Source organism: Saimiri boliviensis, chromosome 7, assembly GCF_048565385.1.
Source record: "Saimiri boliviensis isolate mSaiBol1 chromosome 7, mSaiBol1.pri, whole genome shotgun sequence".
NCBI lineage: Eukaryota > Metazoa > Chordata > Mammalia > Primates > Cebidae > Saimiri > Saimiri boliviensis.
Genome location: NC_133455.1, coordinates 36,508,700 through 36,528,005, shown reverse-complemented (window position 1 = coordinate 36,528,005; position 19,306 = coordinate 36,508,700). Strand labels below are relative to the sequence as shown.

At 37.3% G+C, this 19,306-nt stretch overlaps 1 protein-coding gene and 1 pseudogene across 1 annotated transcript in view; both read right to left on the bottom strand.

Moving 5' to 3' along the window:
• Window positions 1–19,306, bottom strand: part of CDK17 (cyclin dependent kinase 17) — a 118,373-nt gene that overhangs the window by 46,743 nt on the left and 52,324 nt on the right. Inside the window, exon 2 of the mRNA XM_039472119.2 lies at window positions 5,079–5,225. Within this exon, the coding sequence (XP_039328053.1) occupies window positions 5,079–5,196 (118 nt within the window). The 5' untranslated portion in view covers window positions 5,197–5,225. The remainder of the gene's footprint in view (window positions 1–5,078; window positions 5,226–19,306) is intronic.
• Window positions 15,849–19,306, bottom strand: part of LOC141585084 (uncharacterized) — a 29,156-nt pseudogene continuing 25,698 nt past the window's right edge.

The window sequence follows — 19,306 nt, the reverse complement described above, 5'->3', positions numbered from 1 at the left end:
TCCTCTCAATCCTGCTCTTTTAAACATTACTACTGGCCTGATCCTATTCTAGATCCTACATATATCCAATGGAGTTCATGCCTTCAGCTTCAACCTTTCATGGAACTTGTGTTATTTGTAGGAGTTAGTCCTACTTAAACTCCTTATGTTATCCGCTATTGTAAAAAACAGTTACTGTTATAATATACCCACAAACTGTCAAAGACAAACTGTCACAGCTACCATGTAAGAGATCGGCAAGACAAAGAAACCTACGTGAAAGACAGAGACTCACAATATCCATAAAACTGCGATTTGTTGACTCATGACAAATTGCTCCAATATACAAATGGAACAGTTAAGAATGAAAATATGGAATATCAGGAAAACCAGGCCATTTTAAAATTTGCTTTTCGGTATTACTTCTAATTCTAAATAATAAGTGACATTCTGTAAGGTTTATCTGACTACACTTCCTGGGAAAATGTACGTTTTATTAGCTGAAGAATTTCAGTTGGTCAAGAAGTCTCAAGTAATATATGTACAATAATACATAATTTTACCTTTCTACAACTGTGATTTATTCTCTTCCTTATATTTAAATTGTCACCTATTCTTCTCATCAAATTCAATAATCTCAATATATCTTCCTGTTACAAGAAAAGTAAGTTCAAAGCTAACTATGTAAAGCCAAGATTCTGAAATATAACTTTCTGTGGTAAGTCTTAAAATAGAATTAAGACTTATCAAACATCTGTTGTGCTGCAGTGACAGCAAAAAAAAAGGTATCAAATAAAATTGAGCATCCATGAGGGAAAGGGGTATCTCAGATGAACTAAATTTTTAATTGAGATGAAATTCTTGTAACATAAAATTAACCATTTTAAAGTATACAATTCAGTGGCATTTAGTATACTTACAATGTGATACAACCATCACCTCTCTCTGTTCCAAAACAGTTTTCATTCCGCCATTTTCGTATCACCAAAGGAGATCCCATACAAGTTAATCAGTCACGCCTCAGTCTTCTTCTCTCTATCAGCCTCTGGCAACCACTAATCTGCTTTTTGTCTCTATGGATTTACCTGTTCTGGATATTTCATATAAATGGAACCACAGAGTATTTTGGATCTGGTTCCATTCAGTTTTCCAAGTTTATCTATGCTACAGCACGTAGTACTTCATTCATGTATTGAATACTATTCCATTCTATGGATAGACAAAGTTTTGCTTATCTATTCATCTGTTGATGGGCATCTGGGTTGTTTCCATCTTAGCTATTGTGAATAGTACTGCTATGAATATAAATATTTGTGTACAAGACTTTGAATACCTATTTCAATTCTTGGGGTATATTCCTAGGAATAGAATTGTTGGGTCAAATAGTAATTATATGTTTAACTTTTTGAAGAACTGAGGTAAATTAATTTTTGAACGGTTTGTTTGTTTGTTTTGAGATGGAGTCTGGCTGGCTCTATTACTCAGGATGGAATGCCGTGGCATGATCTCGGCTCAATACAACCTCTGCGCCTTTGGGTTAAAGCGATTCTCCTGCCTCAGTGTCCCGAGCAGCTGGGGACTACAGGCATGCACTACCACAGTCAGCTAATTCTTGTATTTTTAGCAGAGACAGAGTTTTACCATGTTGGCCAGGCTGGTCTAGAACTCCTGACCTCCAGTGATCCACCCACCTCAGCCTCCCAAAGTGCTGGGATTACAGGAATGAGCCACCATCCTTGGCCTTGACAGGTTTTTAAAAACTAAACATTCAACACTTCTCAGTTAGTAAAAAGAAAACTGATGGGCTCAAAATTCTTTTTCTTGTAGGTTTGTGCAAAAATTTTATTTCATATTTAGGGAAAGCTCTACTTAGTTAAGGCCAGTATCCTTAAATCAACCAAGTTTTGCAAACTTTCAACTTTTTTTTTAACATACTGAATACAAATTCAGGATTCATTTTTCTTTGGGTTCAACCCACCTGTTAAAGTGCAAACATACTAGTTTCTATAAATAGACAAAGTAATGTTAATTATATTGTACATTTACAACTGAATTAAAACCTTCCTAGTATGACTCAGTTATCAAAATGAGAGAGATAATTACCTCGCATTCTATTTGGCTAGAGATAAAACATGCATAAGTAAAAAAAAAAAAATGCGTGAGAATATAAAGGTATAAGTATAACCAAATGCATCATACACATAATTTTTCTAAGATGTTTATAGTATCACCCCCAATCAATGTGTTCTAGATAGAGTATGCATGACAGCCATGTGCCTAGATATGTAAGAGTAATGACTGTTATTGTGACTAATCAAGAGACAGTGATCAAAAATTGGTCCAAAGGTGGTTTACTCAGGGAAATTATGTAACGTGCCATGTGATGTTTCCATCAATGACAAAACCCATATACAACAGTAGTCTCATAAGATTATAACAAAGCTGAAAAATTCCTATAGCCTAGTGATGTCAGTGATGCCATAGCCGCTGTAATATAGTAGTGCAATACATTTCCTTTTCTATGTTTAGATATACTTAGATACTCAAACACTTACCACTGTGTTACAACTACCTACAGTATTCAATATTATGCTGTTCAGGTTTGTAGCCTATAAATGACAGGTTATACCATGTAGCCTCGGTGTGTAGTAAGCTATACTACCTAGTTTTATTTAAGTAGACTCTGATGTTTGTATAACAATGAAATCACCTAGTAATGTACTTCTCAGAATGCATCCCCATTGTTAAGCAACGAATGACTGTATATTCCTCCTACTCCTTCAACTAGCATTATGCTATGATTTGGCATTAAACAAAGCTCACTTTTGCTTCATCAACTGCTTGTATCGTGTGTGAGAAGATGACTTAAAAAGTATAGTCTATACTTCTCATTCATTATGCTATATTCTCTGTATTCTAACATGGACTATGTCTGTGTGTGTCACCCCATCTAAGAGCTTTTATACTCAAAAATATGTCCCATAAGAATAGAATGTGTTGGAACCAGCTATCAAGCACTGACAAGTGACCAAAAAGGTGTAGAATCTCTGTGAGAGCTGTTGGTGAAGTCCATGTGCTATTACAGAGAGAAAATAAGCAACAGCAGATTATGGTAGCCTACACTACCAGCAATCTTTGTAACCGAAGAGGAATCAATGTCTGTTCCGATGTCTTCAAGTATTACTTCAAGTAAGTCAGGTAAAGAAGAAACTCAACAAATTGCCTATTTACCTTTTACTAAAGTTACTACTGTAATAAAAGGAAGTCTTAATAAACAATATATACAACCTGAAAAAACAAGTATTTTTAACCTTGCACCATTTGTTAAAAACAAAGCATGTTTTAAGGTAGTTAATACCAAAATATTCCAGAAAATATGCAATTGGTCTAAAATATGAGCTAAAACATGTGTTCATTTTCTATGACCATACCATTTCTTTAGGAAAAGAGGTCTTATAGTTAAATACTTACTAAAAATATGTGCCAGAAACTATCCACCAAGATATATACTGTGCATATTTTATTCCTGATAATCATTGGCAAACACATTGGCAAGACTCTTCTATCATAAGAGTGAGCACACTGGGCTTCCCACCAAAAATTCAATGGTAAAAGAGAATTAAGGATATTGTGCTGTGTATCTAGAAGAGATCCTCTGGCAAGAGGAACAACAGTAAAATCATAAAGTCATCTTCGAGATTTGACCCAAATGTACAATTTTCCCCTCCTCATATAATTATATTCAAATTCCTACTGAGCCCATCCCTTTCTCCTCCCTGCCATGTTAAAAACAAAAACAAAGCCAGGTGCAGTGGCTCACGCCTGTAATCAGCACTTTGAGAGGCCGAGGTGGGCAGATCACTTGAGGTCAGGAGTACCAGCCTGGTCAACACGGTAGAACCCCGTCTCTACTAAAAATACAAAAAACTTAGCCAGGTGGGGTGGTGCATGCCTGTAATCCCAGCTACTCAGGAGGCTAAGGCAGGAGAATTTCTTGAACCTGGGAGGCGGAGGTTGCAGTGAGCCAAGATCGCACCCCTACACATCAGCCTGGGTGACAAAAGCGAGACTCCATCTCAAAAAAAAAAAAAGGTACATGTTATCAAGGAAAACCAAAATGAAGGGGTCCTCGCAGAACAGACGCAATGCTGCAGACTTTGAAGAGAAAAAACCTGGCTTCTAAAGTACTATTTCTAGAGCTGGGTAAGCCTGAGCAAATAATGAGCCTTCTGAGGAAAGGAAATAAGAAAACTGAAGACTGGGTAGGATAAATGGCTTACTCAAGAGTCATCAACTAGTAAGTGTACTAGTGTATCCAAAATCCAAACCCATGACTTTAAAAAGTCCAGAGCCCACTGCACTATGCTATTTCCTCTCTCAAAACTTAAGTATTAGAATTCAGCGGAAGGGGCAAAGGGTGTTCATGCTTTCCAACCACTGCCACACATCTCTAGCAGCAGAATTTCAGGCATAGGTAAGGAAGATTTGCCAGATACTCTGCACATCATGACACGTTGGCAGCCAGTCACATAAGCTCCTTCCCAGTTATTATTATGACATTCCTAGGGCTATTTCAGATTTGAATATGTAGCCTTCCTCTAAAAATTTCATCAGGTTTTGTATTTAATACACAAATAACATCTGGGTACTACTACTTTATGTTGTAAAAAGCACTGTCAAATGCATGAAACATTATAAAACTATGATGAAGCTACAAACAGAAATTTCACACACTTCCTATACACTTTTAAGCTGTATTAACTTGGGTTACAAGAATAACAAAAATATTAAGTTATTTAACAATTAGGATAGTATTATAAAATGCATTCTTATCTAAGAACTAGTGAAAAATGGAAGGATATGTGGAATAGAACAACTCATCAGGGTTTGAGACCAGGTATTGTAATGTTGGAGCGAGAGAAGAATTTCCCAGTTAGTAAGCAAACCAAAGTTATATAGCCTTCAGTTTCCTAAGAAACCAGGAAACCAGACAGAAATAAACAAAAGGAAGCTATTATGAACTTATCTAAAAAGTAACTTTACATTCTATTCATAAATAATTAAAAGGAGGAAGCATCTCCCCCATGCCAAATATTTACCATTATCCTTACTGCTGTTTTCTTCAATAGTCATTTGTTCAGCCAATTCAGACAGTGATTCATCAATAGTCTGGCTTCCTCGGAGTGTGAGGGATAGCCTTCTTTTAAATTTTTTCATCCTATCAACTGAAGGTGGCTTGAAAAATCCTGAAAGAAAAGAATAAACACAAAATCAAAGATATAATTATAATTTGGGTTTACTGGTAATCTTTAATGTAGGAATATAATGAAGAATTCTCACTTCTGCCAAACATCATCAAATCCAAACCCTTTTTAAAAAAGATACACCTACTCTGAATAATGCTGTATTTATTTGGCATCATCAGAAGAGCAGGCATTCCATGTAACTAAAGGGTGGGACTTTAAGCATCACAACTAAGTTTAGAAGGACTAGAAATTTTCTTAAAATGTGTATTTAACTTTTTTTTTTTACCATTATAGTAAAATATCAACATTATTTTGACACTTTGGTTCCATCACATAAATTTCAATCATCATATTGGAACCAGCTGGTGATATCTTCAGATATAAGTGCAGGGTGGGTGAGGTAATGGAGGAAGATAAAGAACAACATTTGACAACGAGGGTCTCTTTCATCCTAAGAGTACCAAGCTTTAGAAGGAAGAAAGGAAAGCAAAATTAGCGGATACTGAATTGAACAGCTGCAACAAGAAATTTTCCTTTTTACACTCTTACACAGCCAATACATTAGGGTTTGGTCTTGTTTTCCTTTGTTAGGCTTTCGAGGGTCTCTTTCATCCTAGGAGTACCAAGCTTTAGAAAGAAGAAAGGAAAGCAAAATTAGCGGGTACTGAATGTCTGACACATGGTAGATACTTTCGTTTATCTCTGAGTCTTCCTAATTCTGAAAGGTAGAATATACTATCCCATTTTCATACATGAGGAAACATGCTCAAAGAAGTTCCCTGACCCATGTCAAACAAATAATAAATGACAGAACTGAGATTTAAAACTAGAATTACAATTTACTTTTTCTTCCACACTTTAATGTCTTTGGAATCAGAATGTATCTCACAATTAACATGATGTCAAAAGTATTTTTTCTTTCTTAGAGGTACATAAATCAATGGCACAATTCATAAGAGAGTCTTCTATGTGATGAAACAAGGTACTTATGCCAAACCCAAACTCTTGACCCACAATTTCCTTTCTAACTTGCTGCTTCCGTGATGAGCTAGTTTACCAGATCACCATGCACACTATAACCATTATCCCAGCCAAAAGTAAAGGCCATACAACTCCCCTAGGTTAGAGTACAGGGGTTTTACCATCCAGCTCTGGCTATCTATTTTATATCTGTATGTGTTTTGCTTATTTTCTCATTCTAAGGATTTACTTTAAGTAACTGAGTTTGCGGAACAGGTAACTTCTGCATATTAGTTACAGAATCATTTTTGTTTGCTCAAAAACTGGGGGAAGGTATAACAAACTTCTGTAACTTTATATTTTACCACTTTCATATTATATACTTATTATATTTTAAAATAGAAACCAGCTGGGCAGAGTGGCTCATACTTGTAATCCTGGCATTTTGAGAGGCTAAGGCAGGAGGATTTCTTGAGGTTAGGAAGTTAAACCAATCTGGGAAACATAGTGAGACCTTGTCTCTACTAAAAAATACTTGGCCAGGCATGATGGCATCTGCCTGTATTCTCAGCTACTCTAGGAAACTGAAGTCGGAGGCTGCAGTGAGATATGAATGTGCCACTGCACTCCAGCCTGAGCAACAGAATGAGATGCTCTCTCTCTTTTTAAAAATCCACTATAATAAAAATATCAAAAAATACTAAATACACATCAAAATAGTAAGAGTTGCAACTGCACTTTAATAAGAATTCTTTTCACCCATAAGCTCTAAAATAAGAGACATACTTCAATGATATTAAAAAGCTCCTATTCCTTAGCTCAGTTTAAAGACAAGTTTATACTCCTAAATGTTTTCTATTAACTTACCTTCCAGTTCACTAATCCTCTTTTCAGCTGTGTCTAATCTGCAGTTAAATCCATCTGTTGTGCTCTTAGTTTTAGTTACTATATTTTTCAGCTCTAGAATTTCCATTTGATTCTTTTCTATAGATGCCAGTTCTCTAGTGAAATTCTCTACCTCGGCATCTATTTTCATGAACTGAATATAGTATCTTAAAGCCCCTGTTTTTAACTCCAAAGTTTGCACAATCAGTGGATCTATTTCTCTCGTCAATTTTCTTCTGTTGATTTTTTTATATGCTTAGTAATTTTTTATTATATGTAAGACATTCTGAGTTATTGTATACAAATGTGTATGGAAAAAATATAGAACCTCCAGATGATGCTACATTCCTCCAGAGAGGATTTAATTTTTAACAGGCTCTGTAGGAGCAGACTGAATGCAATCCAATTCAGACTGAGCTGACTTGAGACTGGATTTCAGACACTATTAAGATTGTTGTCTCTGATTTGTCCTCACTCAGTGGTGTGACTCTTCAACAGATTCCAACTGTAAACCTAGGGCCAGAACAATAACAAACTATTGAAAGCTCAATTCAACCTCCTCATTTTTCGCTCATCTCTTACACCTTGCTCAGCTTTTATCTTCTTACCCCAAACAGCTTAAGAGTTGGAAAGAGGAAAACTTAAGAGTTGGATCAAAAGGAAAATCTGCACAAAGTATGTCTGTCTCCCTTCTCTACTAAATCTTGACTCAAATGTTGATTCACTGAGAAACTTTACAATGTCTTCAAAATGATTTTTCCCCCTAGCATTTCTAGTTTTCAGCAGTTTTAGTCTGTTACAAGTTACTCCATTATAGGCAGAAATGGAGGTTCTGATGTGGATTAGATGAGATAATATATGCACTTCACCAAGCAAGATGAATTTATAGGAGACAGTAAATCATGACGTTGATCCCAATTAAGAAACCTGTTAATTGTAGAGCTATCCTAAATGCTATTTTTTACTTCTGATAGTCAATCTTTATAGCTCTACCTTGACAGTCAGTAACTCATGCCATTTGTTTAAACATATTAGATATTTAAGTTGTACTGAGCTATTGTCACTCTCATCTATCCTTTCTGTAAGATCTGACTTTACACTAGAGATGTTTTCCTTTAGTTAGGCTCCTGAATCACCCTGTGTAGTAAAGAGGTAACTAGGTAGGCTTGGGGTACTTTAACTCTGCACATTCTGAAAAAATCACTAGTCTGTGAGAGACTCCTGGGAGATAACCTCTGAGCCCTTGGAATATCTTGCCCAATAATAGTGTCTCTGTATAACTGAGATCTTGATCACATCAGATAATTTATACAAACAATATGAATTATGGTTAATGTTTTGGTATGTTTGATTTCTTAGGGGAGGAAGGACAGGAGAGGCTAGAGACTGAGTAAAGTCAGTCATATGAGCACTTCATGCCTATCTGATGCACAGCAATTTTCTTGCACAAGACACAGATGAGCTTCCCTGGTTGAAGCTCTCTACATGTTGTCATAGCCCATGCAACTCCACTGGAAGAAGACAAACGGAAGTTCATATCTGGATCCTCTTGGGCTTCAACCTATACACCTTTCCCTTTGATTTTCATCTGTATCTTTTAGGCATAACAAATCATAACTATGAGTTTAACAGCTTTTCTCTAAGTTCTATTTGAGCAAATCATCAAGCATGATGGTTTGGTCTCAGGGATTCCCAATGCACACTCCAAGAAATCTACATGCCCCCTCAAAAAGTCCTAGGAGACGGTAGTTCATAACTACCAACATTTCAGATTCCAACTTTCTCAAACATAGGCATCTAGTCACTTGCTGCATATCCAACTATACAGACATCAACACTTCAGAATCTTGCCATACCATTTTTGAAAGTTTGCTGACCATAGGATCTGCCTATTATTCTACATGACAAATAAGGACAAAATAACGAAGTAGTACAGAAATGTTATTACAGAATTAATTCACATAACACAGTAACAGTCTATAACACAGACCAACTACAAATGGATTCAGTATCTATTACAGCATAGAATTGGGTTATCCAAAACTGTTGCCAACAGCAGCCTAATGGGCACTTGAAAAGTATGTAGTCCAAATTGAGTTGTGCTGCAATAGTAAAATACACAGTGGACTTTGATTGCCAGGGGCTGGGGAAGAACAGGAATGGGAAGTTATTCTTTAATGGGCACAGAGTTTATATTTTGCAAGATTAAATGAATGCTGAAGATGGATAATGGTGATAGATGCAAAACAATATGAACTAAATGTCACGAAACTGCGCTTAAAAATGGTAAAAACAGTATTTTACCACAGCTTTCTTAAAAATTAAAAAAAAAAAACCTTAGTGGCTTCAGACAATAACATTTATTATCCCTCACCCCAAAAAAGTTATTAATTATTATATGAATAACATGTCGAGGGCCAGGCACGGTAGCTCATGCCTGTAATCCCAGCACTTTGAAAGGCCAAGGTGAGCAGATCCCTTGAGGTCAAGAATTTGAGATCAGTCTGGCCAACATGGCGAAACCCCGTCTCTACTAAAAATACAAAAATTAGCCAGGCGTGTATGCCTATAATCCCAGCTACTCAGGTTGAGGCATGAGAATCACTTGATCCTGGGAAGTGGATGTTGCAGTGAGCTAAGATCATGTCACTGCACTCCAGTCTGGACAACAGAGTGAGACTCTGTCTCAAATAAATAAACAAACAAAATGTTGAAAAATATTTCAGATGTCTGGTTAAGTAGAAAATATCACCAAAATTAACTCTGCCGTTTAAAAACCTTTCAAAAAAATGCCTACAAAAATCTTAAAAATTACATATGTGGTAAGCATTACATTTCTATTGGACAATGCTGATAGAGAGCATCAAGTAGATCTTGGTGGTTTCAAGAAAGTCCAAAAGAAAAAGAATACAAGACATAAACCTTAATCTTTTTTAAATATGTCCCCTGTACATTTGAACAAACATCAGGGAACATTCTATGTGGTTCTAACTCAGAAAAATATGCATGGCACTTATTTCATCATCAAAGAGTGAACGAAATCCTGGTCTATAAAATAACCTTAATGATACTTATTTTATATTCTGTCAGGAATAAAAAAGATATTTCTAATTCATAAAAGAAAAATATTTATAAAGCTAAACCTTGCTACAAAATTTTCAAATAAAATCACATCTTCAAATTGTTCCTATTTTTAATGTGATATAATTTAAAATTTTTAATTTACAATGATTTGTAAACACAGATAGTAAAGAATTTCATTACCACAGCCTAGATCATTATTAAAGAAAAAACATTCCCAAATGAAATAGGTTCCTTGATATTTCTAACTATCTGTAAGTAGAACTGTGCATATCAACTTTTTTTCATTAGCTGAGAACAAAAGCACATATGCTAAACTAAAATCACCTTTTATGACATATTGTCTTTAGGGTTAAGCTTTAATGTTTACTGCAATAGAGCAGTGCTAAATTACTGATTTTCTAAAATTGGAACACTCAAGAGTTTGGTTAAAATATTTTATCTAGTTTAGTTATTAAGATTTTTATACTATCATTTCTCTTCAACTTTTATTTTAGGTTCAGGAGTACACAGGTATGTTTGTTATATAGGTAAACTGCATATATGAGGGTTTAGTGTGCAGATTATTTTGTCACCAAGGTAATAAGTATAGTACCCAATAGGCAGTCTTTTGATCCTCTCCCTTCCTCCAATCTTCACCCTCAAGAACGCTCCGGTATCTGTGGATCCCTCTTTGTGTCCATGTGTTCTAATTGCCTATTAGCCCCCACTTACGAGTGAGAACATGTGATATTTGGTTTTCCGTTCCTGCATTCGTTTGCTTAGGATAAATGGATGGATCTGGAGGCCATTATCCTACACTATCATTTCTATAAATATTAAGATAGAGTAAACAATGTGACTTAATGGTAAATGACTAGATGTTCACATTTCAGTGTAAATGTCATTCTTCAGAGGGCCCTTTTCTGACCCACTCTATTCCTTCATACTTCACTCACAGCACTTATCATACACATATATACATACATATTCCATATGTATACATACACATACATGTGTATGCACACTGCAGAATAACTAACGTTTTTCTAGACATCAGAAACACTTTTAGCTTTTTGTAATACTTAGATCAAATTTAAAATGGTAAAAGGGCAGTAAAGGATAACAGAATGACAGCATATAACTCCATTTAAAGACAGTTGAAAATGTTCAAAAATCAGTTCTTAACAATAAGTACATAAAAGGAACTTGCAAATATAATACATTATCTTACTTCACCTTGGGCTAAACTTGTTCCAGGATTATCTGCTATACCAGGCATCCCCAAACTTTTTACACAGGGAGGGGGCCAGTTCACTGTCCCTCAGACCGTTGGAGGGCCACCACATACTGTGCTCCTCTCACTGACCACCAATGAAAGAGGTGCCCCTTCCTGAAGTGCAGCAGGGGGCCGGATAAATGGCCTCAGGGGGCTGCATGCGGCCCGTGGGCCCTAGTTTGGGGATGCCTGTGCTATAGAGTTAAGAAAGTTTTCATGTTTCTTTTACCCTGAAAAGGTAATTCGAATCTATTTACCTCAAGAATAGAATTAATGATTCTAGAATGCCAACTAAGTTTGGGCCGTAGGAATGGAAAAATATGCATACCACACACTGTTTTTAAAGAAGATAACAGTTAAAAATACTCCCAAACTAGATGTTCTAGTATGAGTCTTTACTTGTAAAAATGATATTATAGTGTAGTTTTCTCAGTACTTGCAGTAAGTAACTCTTTGAATATAAATTCACCTTATTGTCAGGCCTCCAAGTCCAAGACTGGCCATCATACCCTTGGTGACCTGCCCATCATACCCTTGGTGACCTGCCCATACACCTCCAGATGGTCTCCAGGAGCCAGAAAGTCTGAAGTAACCGGGTGGCCATAAAGAGATGTGAAACAGCTAGCTCCTGCCTCAACTGATTGCTCTCTCCCTGTGACTAAGACCATTGTTCCTGCACAGCCTTGCGAAATTTCCCCCCTAGACAATGGGTTTCTCAAGACCCACACCCCTGTAACTATGAAATTTACCACATTCTCCCCTCTACTTGCAACTGATAACCCTCGCTCTGTGAACATGCCTGTTTCTAACAGATAAGCCCTACCCTTGTGACCATGCACCCAGTGACATCCTTCTCCCTCTAAAATAGATTACTACCTTTAACTGACCATTTGCCTCAACCTATATAACCAGTCCCCTTTCCTACTCCCCTTGCCTAACTCCTTTCTCAGAATTGGCCCACTTGCACTCAAGTGCTAAATAAAACTACCTCGTTGCCCTCATGAAGCCTTCTTGGTGGTTTCTTTACACAAGCAATGCGCTTAACACTTATATTCAAGTTACTCTAATATAAAAGGACTTTAATTAGAGTGGCAAACCACTGTTTCTGTTTTTGAAATATTCTTAAAACAATTTTTGTTAATAATTGCAAAAAATTAAAGAACAGGCTAAATATTGTTTTGAAATGCCTAAATGACTTTCCTTTAGGTAAGCAGGCAAAATTTACATGTAGAACAAATATTGTGAAGTAAAGATTAAATAACAGGATTTAAATGGGAAACTAAGGTTTTTCCATTTATTGTTGCTTTTGTCAGTCTTTTTGAAATATCAAACAGAGATAATGACAGATTTGTTTCTTCATAACATTTTCAGCAACAATGACTACAAATAAAAACTACTGTATACAAAGTGAACTCATTAGGTGGCATGTAAGCAAATGCTCTGTTATTTTCCCCACAATGATTAAGCCGTGACAAATACCAAACACACTCTAGGACATGTAAGCTAATCATACAGAATGAGGAATAACCAATGTTTAAAACTTAACTTTTTTCACTGGAGACAATTATGTTATTTGCATAAAACACAAAGTAAAATACAAAAATTAGCCAGGGCTGGTGGTGCACACCTGTATTACCAGCTACTAGGGAGGCTGAGGCAGAAGAATCGCTTGAACCCAGGAGGTGGAGGTTACAATGAGCCAAGATCGTGCCAGAGCACTCCAGCCCAGGTGACAGAGCAAAACTACATCTCAAAAAACAAAACAAAACAAAAACAAGAACAAAACAAAATATTACATAAAGTGATTGTACAAATACTGACAGAGCACTGAATTAAAATTTCAATCATGCTTAGAGGTTTTTTCCACAAACACTTAAAAATTTTAATCCTTGGCTGGGCACGGTGGCTCATACCTGTAATCCCAGCACTTTGGGAGGCCAAGGCAGGTGGATCACCTGAGGTTGGGAGTTCGAGAATAGCCTGACCAACATGGAGAAACCCTGTCTCTAATGAAAATACAAAATTAGCTGGCCATGATGGCACATGTCTGTAATCTCAGCTGTTCAGGAGGCTGAGGCAGGAGAATCACTTGAACCTGGGAGGCGGAGGTTGTGGTGAGCCAAGATCATGCCACTGCACTCCAGCCTGAGCAACAAAAGCAAACGCCATCTTAAAAAAAAAAAAAAATGTAATCCTTTATGTGTTCAAGTCTGAGGGTGATTCTTTTCTTTTGACAGTATGAATAGGGAAACACAGAAACTAGAAAAAAAAGAAAAGTACCAAAAATTTTCCTCTATTCATAAATACCGTGAGAAAGACAATATAAGATCATTGTGACACTTGAGGTACAAAATGTCAGAGAAGAATTCTCTAGAACTTGGTCCTTGCACCAAAACAACCAGTAAACAGGAAAAACAAGAATCAACTATCTTCCAAGTATGGAACTTAATTAGACACTTAAAACAACCAGGGAAGTGCTTCATGCAGAGGCTGCTGATCTTGATAGGAGACTCACATGGGCAAACCAGTAGCTATCATTCCCCATTCCTCAGCTTTGCCACTACAGTAGGGAATAGCAGCCCCAATCCCTGGAACAACTTATTAGTGCCATAGCAGGCAGTGGGAGAACTTTGTCCTCCAAAAATTCAAGTTTGAATATTTTGGTCTGTTTGGCAAGATTGATGAGAGATATGCACAGAGACAAATGTTTGCCTTTACTTAAGCCCTCTAGGGCTAACTGGGAAGGAGAGGCGCACTGGCATCTACTGGAAGATCTAATAACACAGCATCTTCTTATTTAACCCAGATATTGTTATATCATTGTTAGGTCAAAGACTTACTGCAGAGATAATGGAATAGAAACTTTAGTGACTACACACAAGAAGGAATACACAGTTTGCAAAAATGGTTTAGGAAAGTCACAAAGGAATGACAATAGCCTTCAACCAATCCAGAAAGGTCTGATGAGTGGGAGAACCAGTAACTACAGTTACCACATTGGAGTACAGTGGCCAGGTCTCAACAAATAACCACAAAGCTCACAAATAGGAAAGCATGACCCATTAAGAAAAAAGGCATTTGACAGAAACCTAAGAATTACAGAATTTGGAATTGCTAGTCAAAAATGTTAAATGAACTGTCCTAAATATACTCAAAGAGCTGAAGGAAATCAAGAAAACAATGAATGAGCAAAACAAGAATATCAATAAAGGGACTGAAATTTTTTTTTTTTTTTTTTGAGATGGAGTTTTGCTCTTGTTACCCAGGCTGGAGTGCAATGGCACAATCTCGGTTCACCACAACCTCCGCCTCCTGGGTTCAGGCAATTCTCCTGCCTCAGCCTCCTGAGTAGCTGGGATTACAGGCACGTGCCACCATGCCCAGATAATTTTTTGTATTTTAAGTAGAGACGGGGTTTCACCATGTTGACCAGGATGGTCTCAATCTCTTGACCTCCTGATCCACCCGCCTCGGCCTCCCAAAGTGCTGGGATTAGAGGCTTGAGCCACCACGCCCGGCCGGGACTGAAATTATAAAAAGGAACCAAACAAAAATTCCAAAGCTGAAAATTACAATAACTAAAATTTAAAAATTCACTAGAATGGTTCAACAGATTTGAGCAGGCAGAAAAAATTATTAGCAAATTTGAAGACAAGGCAATTAAAATCATCCAGTCTTAGGGAAATAAAGAAAAAAGAATGAAAAAAAAAGCAAATAGAGCCTGATGAACCTATTGGACACTATTAAGTGTGCCAACATACATAGCATAGCAGCCCCCAAAGATAAAAGAAAGGGGGAAATATTTGAAGAAATAATGGTGGAGAGCTTCTCAAATCTGATGAAAGACATGAATATATACATCCAAAAACTTCAGTGAAATCCAAGAATAAATTCAAAGGAGATCCAAAATTGAGGCACATTATATTCGAAGTGTAGAAACCCAAAGATAAATAATCTCGAAAGCAGCAAGAGAAAAGCAACTTGATATATACATGGGCTCCTCAATAAGATTAATAGCTGATGTGTCATCAGAAACTGTGATGACCAGGTGATGACCAGGTAGCAGTACAAATGGCATATTTTAAATCCGGAAAGAAAACAAAAAGTCAACCAATAATTTTATATTCAGCAAAACTATCCTTCAAGAATGAAAGAGAAATTCCCAGATGAACAAAAGCCAAAGAAGTTTGTTACCAGTAGACCTACTCTACATGAAAGATAAAGAGAAACCTTCAGGCTGTAATGAAAGGACATAAATATTTTTAACAATGGTAAAGGTAATTACACAGAGTATTAAAAGAGGGTATTAATGTACTTTTGGTTTGTAACTCTTTTTGCTTTTCTTCTTTTTTAAATTATTTTATTGTTGTTTTTAAGTTCTGGGTAATCAGGTGATTATAAAAGAGAGTATTAATGCACTTTTGGTTTGTAACTCTTCGTTTGTTTTTTTTTTTTTAATTATTTTATTGTTGTGGTTGCTTTTTTTTTTTTTTTTTTCCCCAAAGTTCTGGGATACATGTGCATGATGAGTAGGTTTGTTACACAGGTAAATGTGTGCCATGAACAACCCATCACCTAGGTATTAAGCCCACATGCATTAGCTCTTTTCCCTAATGCTCTCCCCATCCCCGCCCTCCTCCGACAGGCCCCAGCAAGTGTTGTTCCCCTCCTTGTGTCCATCTGTTCTTACTGTTCAGCTCCCACTTCAGAGTCAGAACATAAGGTGTTTGGTTTTCTGCTCTTGGGTCAGTCTGCTGAGCATAATGGCTTCCAGCTTCATCCATGCCCTGCAAAGGACATGATCTCATTCTTTTTATGGCTACAAAGTATTCCATGGTGTATATGTACCACATTTTCTTTATCCGGTCTATCAATGATGGGCATTTGGGTTGATTCCATGTCTTTGCTATTATGAACAGTGCTGCAGTGAACATACACATGCATGTATCTTTGTAATAGTGATTTATATTCCTTTGGGTATATACCCAGTTATAGGGTTGCTGGTCAAACAGTATTTCTGATTCTAAATCTTTGAGAAATCGCCACACTGTCTTCCACAATGGTTGAACTAATTTACATTCCCACCAACAGTGTAAAAGCACTCCCATTTCTCCACAACCTTGCCAGCATCTGTTGTTTCTTCACTTTTTAGTAACTGCCATTCTGACTGGTATGAGACGGTATCTCATTGTGGTTTCGATGTGCATTTCTCTTAAAAGGCTAAATCTGATAATGGGCACATAAAATATAAAAAGGTAATCTGTGACAATAACAATACAAAGAGGAAGTGGTAGAGATATACGGGAGCAGACTATATACTACTAAATTGGTATTATTCAAATGAGGTTATTATCATTTTAAGATGCTAAATGTACTCCCCAAGGCAACCACTAAAAAACACAATATATTACAGAGAGGGGGAAAAAGAAAGAAATTGTAATGGCACAATTTTTTTTTTTTTTTTGAGATGAAGTCTCACTTTGTCACCCAGATTGCAGTGCAGTGAGCCCATCTCAACTCAGTGCAATTTCCACTTCCTGGGTTCAAGTGATTCTCCCACCTCAGCCTCCCAAGTAGTTGGGACTACAGGCGCCTGCCACCACACCAAGCTAATTTTTGTATCTTTAGTAGAGACAGGGTTTCACCATATTGACCAGGCCGTTCTCAAACTCCTGATCTTGTGATCCACCCGATTCAGCCTCCCAAAGTGCTGGGATTACAGGCATGAGCCACTGCACCTGGCCCTGGATTGGTACACTATTTTAAAAATCAGGTAAGTACAGTTGGGTGCAGTGGCTCACACCTGTTATCCATGCACTTTGGGAGGCCCAGGCGGGCAGATCACTTGAGGTCAGGGGTTTGAAACCAGCCTGGCCAACATGGTGAAACCCCAATTTTACTAAAATACAAAGCAATTAGCCAGGCATGGTGGCACGAGCCAGTAATTCCAGCTCACTGGGAGGCTAAGCAGAACTGCTTGAACCCAAGACGCAGAGGCTGCACTGAGCCAAGATCCCACCACTGCACTCCAGCCTGGGTAACAGAGCAAGACTCCATCTCAAAAAAAAAAAAAAAAAAAAAAAAAAAATCAGTTAAGTGCAATAAAACGGCAATGATAAAAAACAAATTGAGGAGTTAGAAACAAGTAATACATACAGAAAACAATAGCTAAGCAAAAAAATTAGTTCTTATCAGTATTTTAAATATAAATGGATTAAATTCTTCAATTAAAAGGTAGAGACTGGCAGACTAGACTTTTTAAAACCCAATCCACCTAAATGCTATCTAAACGAGAAGCACTTTGGGCTAGGTACAGTGGCTCACACCTGTAATCCCAGCACTTTGGGAGGCCAAGGCAGGCGTATCACGAGGTTAGGAAATTGAGACCATCCTAGCAAACTCAGAGAAACCCCATCTCTACTAAAAATACAAAAAATTAGCCAGGTGTGGTGGCACATGCCTGTAGTCCCCGTTACTTGGGAGGCTGAGATAGGAGAATCGCATGAACTCGGGAGGCAGAGGTTGCAGTGAACTGAGATTGTGCCACTGCACTCTGACCTGGGTGACAGAGCAAGATTTCATCTCAAAAAAGAAAAATTACAAAATATCAGCCAGGCATGGTGGCGGATGCCTATAATCCCAGCTACTTGGGAGGCTGAGGCAGGAGAACTGTGTGAACCCAGGAAATGGAGGTTGTGGTGAGCCATGATTGTGCCACTGCATTCCAACCTGGGCAACAGGAATGAAACTCCATTAAAAAAAAAAAAATGCCGGGCACAGTGGCTCACACCTGTAATCCCAGCACTTTGGGAGGATGAAGCAGTTGGATCACAAGGTCAAGATATCAAGACCATCTGGCCAACATGGTGAAACCCCGTCTCTACTAAAAATACAAAAATTAGCTGGGCAGGATGGCACGTGCCTATAGTCCCAGCTACTTGGGACGCTGAGGCAAGAGAACTGCTCGAACCCTGGAAGCAGAGGTTGCAGTGAGCTGAAATCTCACCACTGCACTCTAGCCTGGTGACAGAGAGAGACTCTGTCTCAAAAAAAAAAAAAGAGAGAGAGAAGCACTTTGGATACGAAGACACTAAGAAACTGTAGCTATGTTTCTGTCAGACAAAATAGAGTATGATAACAAGAAACAAAGAAGGCCATCATATAAGGGGTTCAATACATTAAGATATAACTATTATAGACATACAAAATATGAGATAGCCATAAAATGAAATATTATTTGACCAGAAAAAGCAAAGTTTTCTTTTTTTCTTTTTATTTTTTTGTGGAGAATTACTGATACATACCACAGCATCTTGAAAACATTATGCCAGTCACAAAAGACCCCATATTACGTGATTCTATCTACATAAAATGTCCAGAATAGGCATATCTGTAGAGATACAAATTAGATTTGTGGTTGCCTAGGACTAGAAAGCATAGGGTGTCAGGGTGATAGCTAAATGGTATGGAGTTTCTTTTTGAGGTGATGAAAATGTTTTAATATTGACAACTTTGTGAACATATTAAAAACCAATGAATTGTTAAAAAAAAAAAGATGTAACTATTATAAATATGTACGCACCTAAAAACAGAGATTGAAAACATATTAAGCAAAAACAGAATTGAAAGGAGAAATAGACAATTCTACAATAATAAACAGAGACTTCAATATCCTATTTTCAATAGTGGACAGAAGAACCAGAGAGAAGATCTATGAAGAAATATAGGACTTGGCAAGGTGCTGTGGCTCATGCCTATAATCCTAACACTTTGGGAGGCCGAGGAGGGTGGATCACCTGAGGTCAGGAGTTTGAGACCAGCATGGCCAACATGGTAAAACACTGTCTTTACTAAAAACACACAAAAAGTAGCCAGGCGTGGTGGCACATGCCTGTAA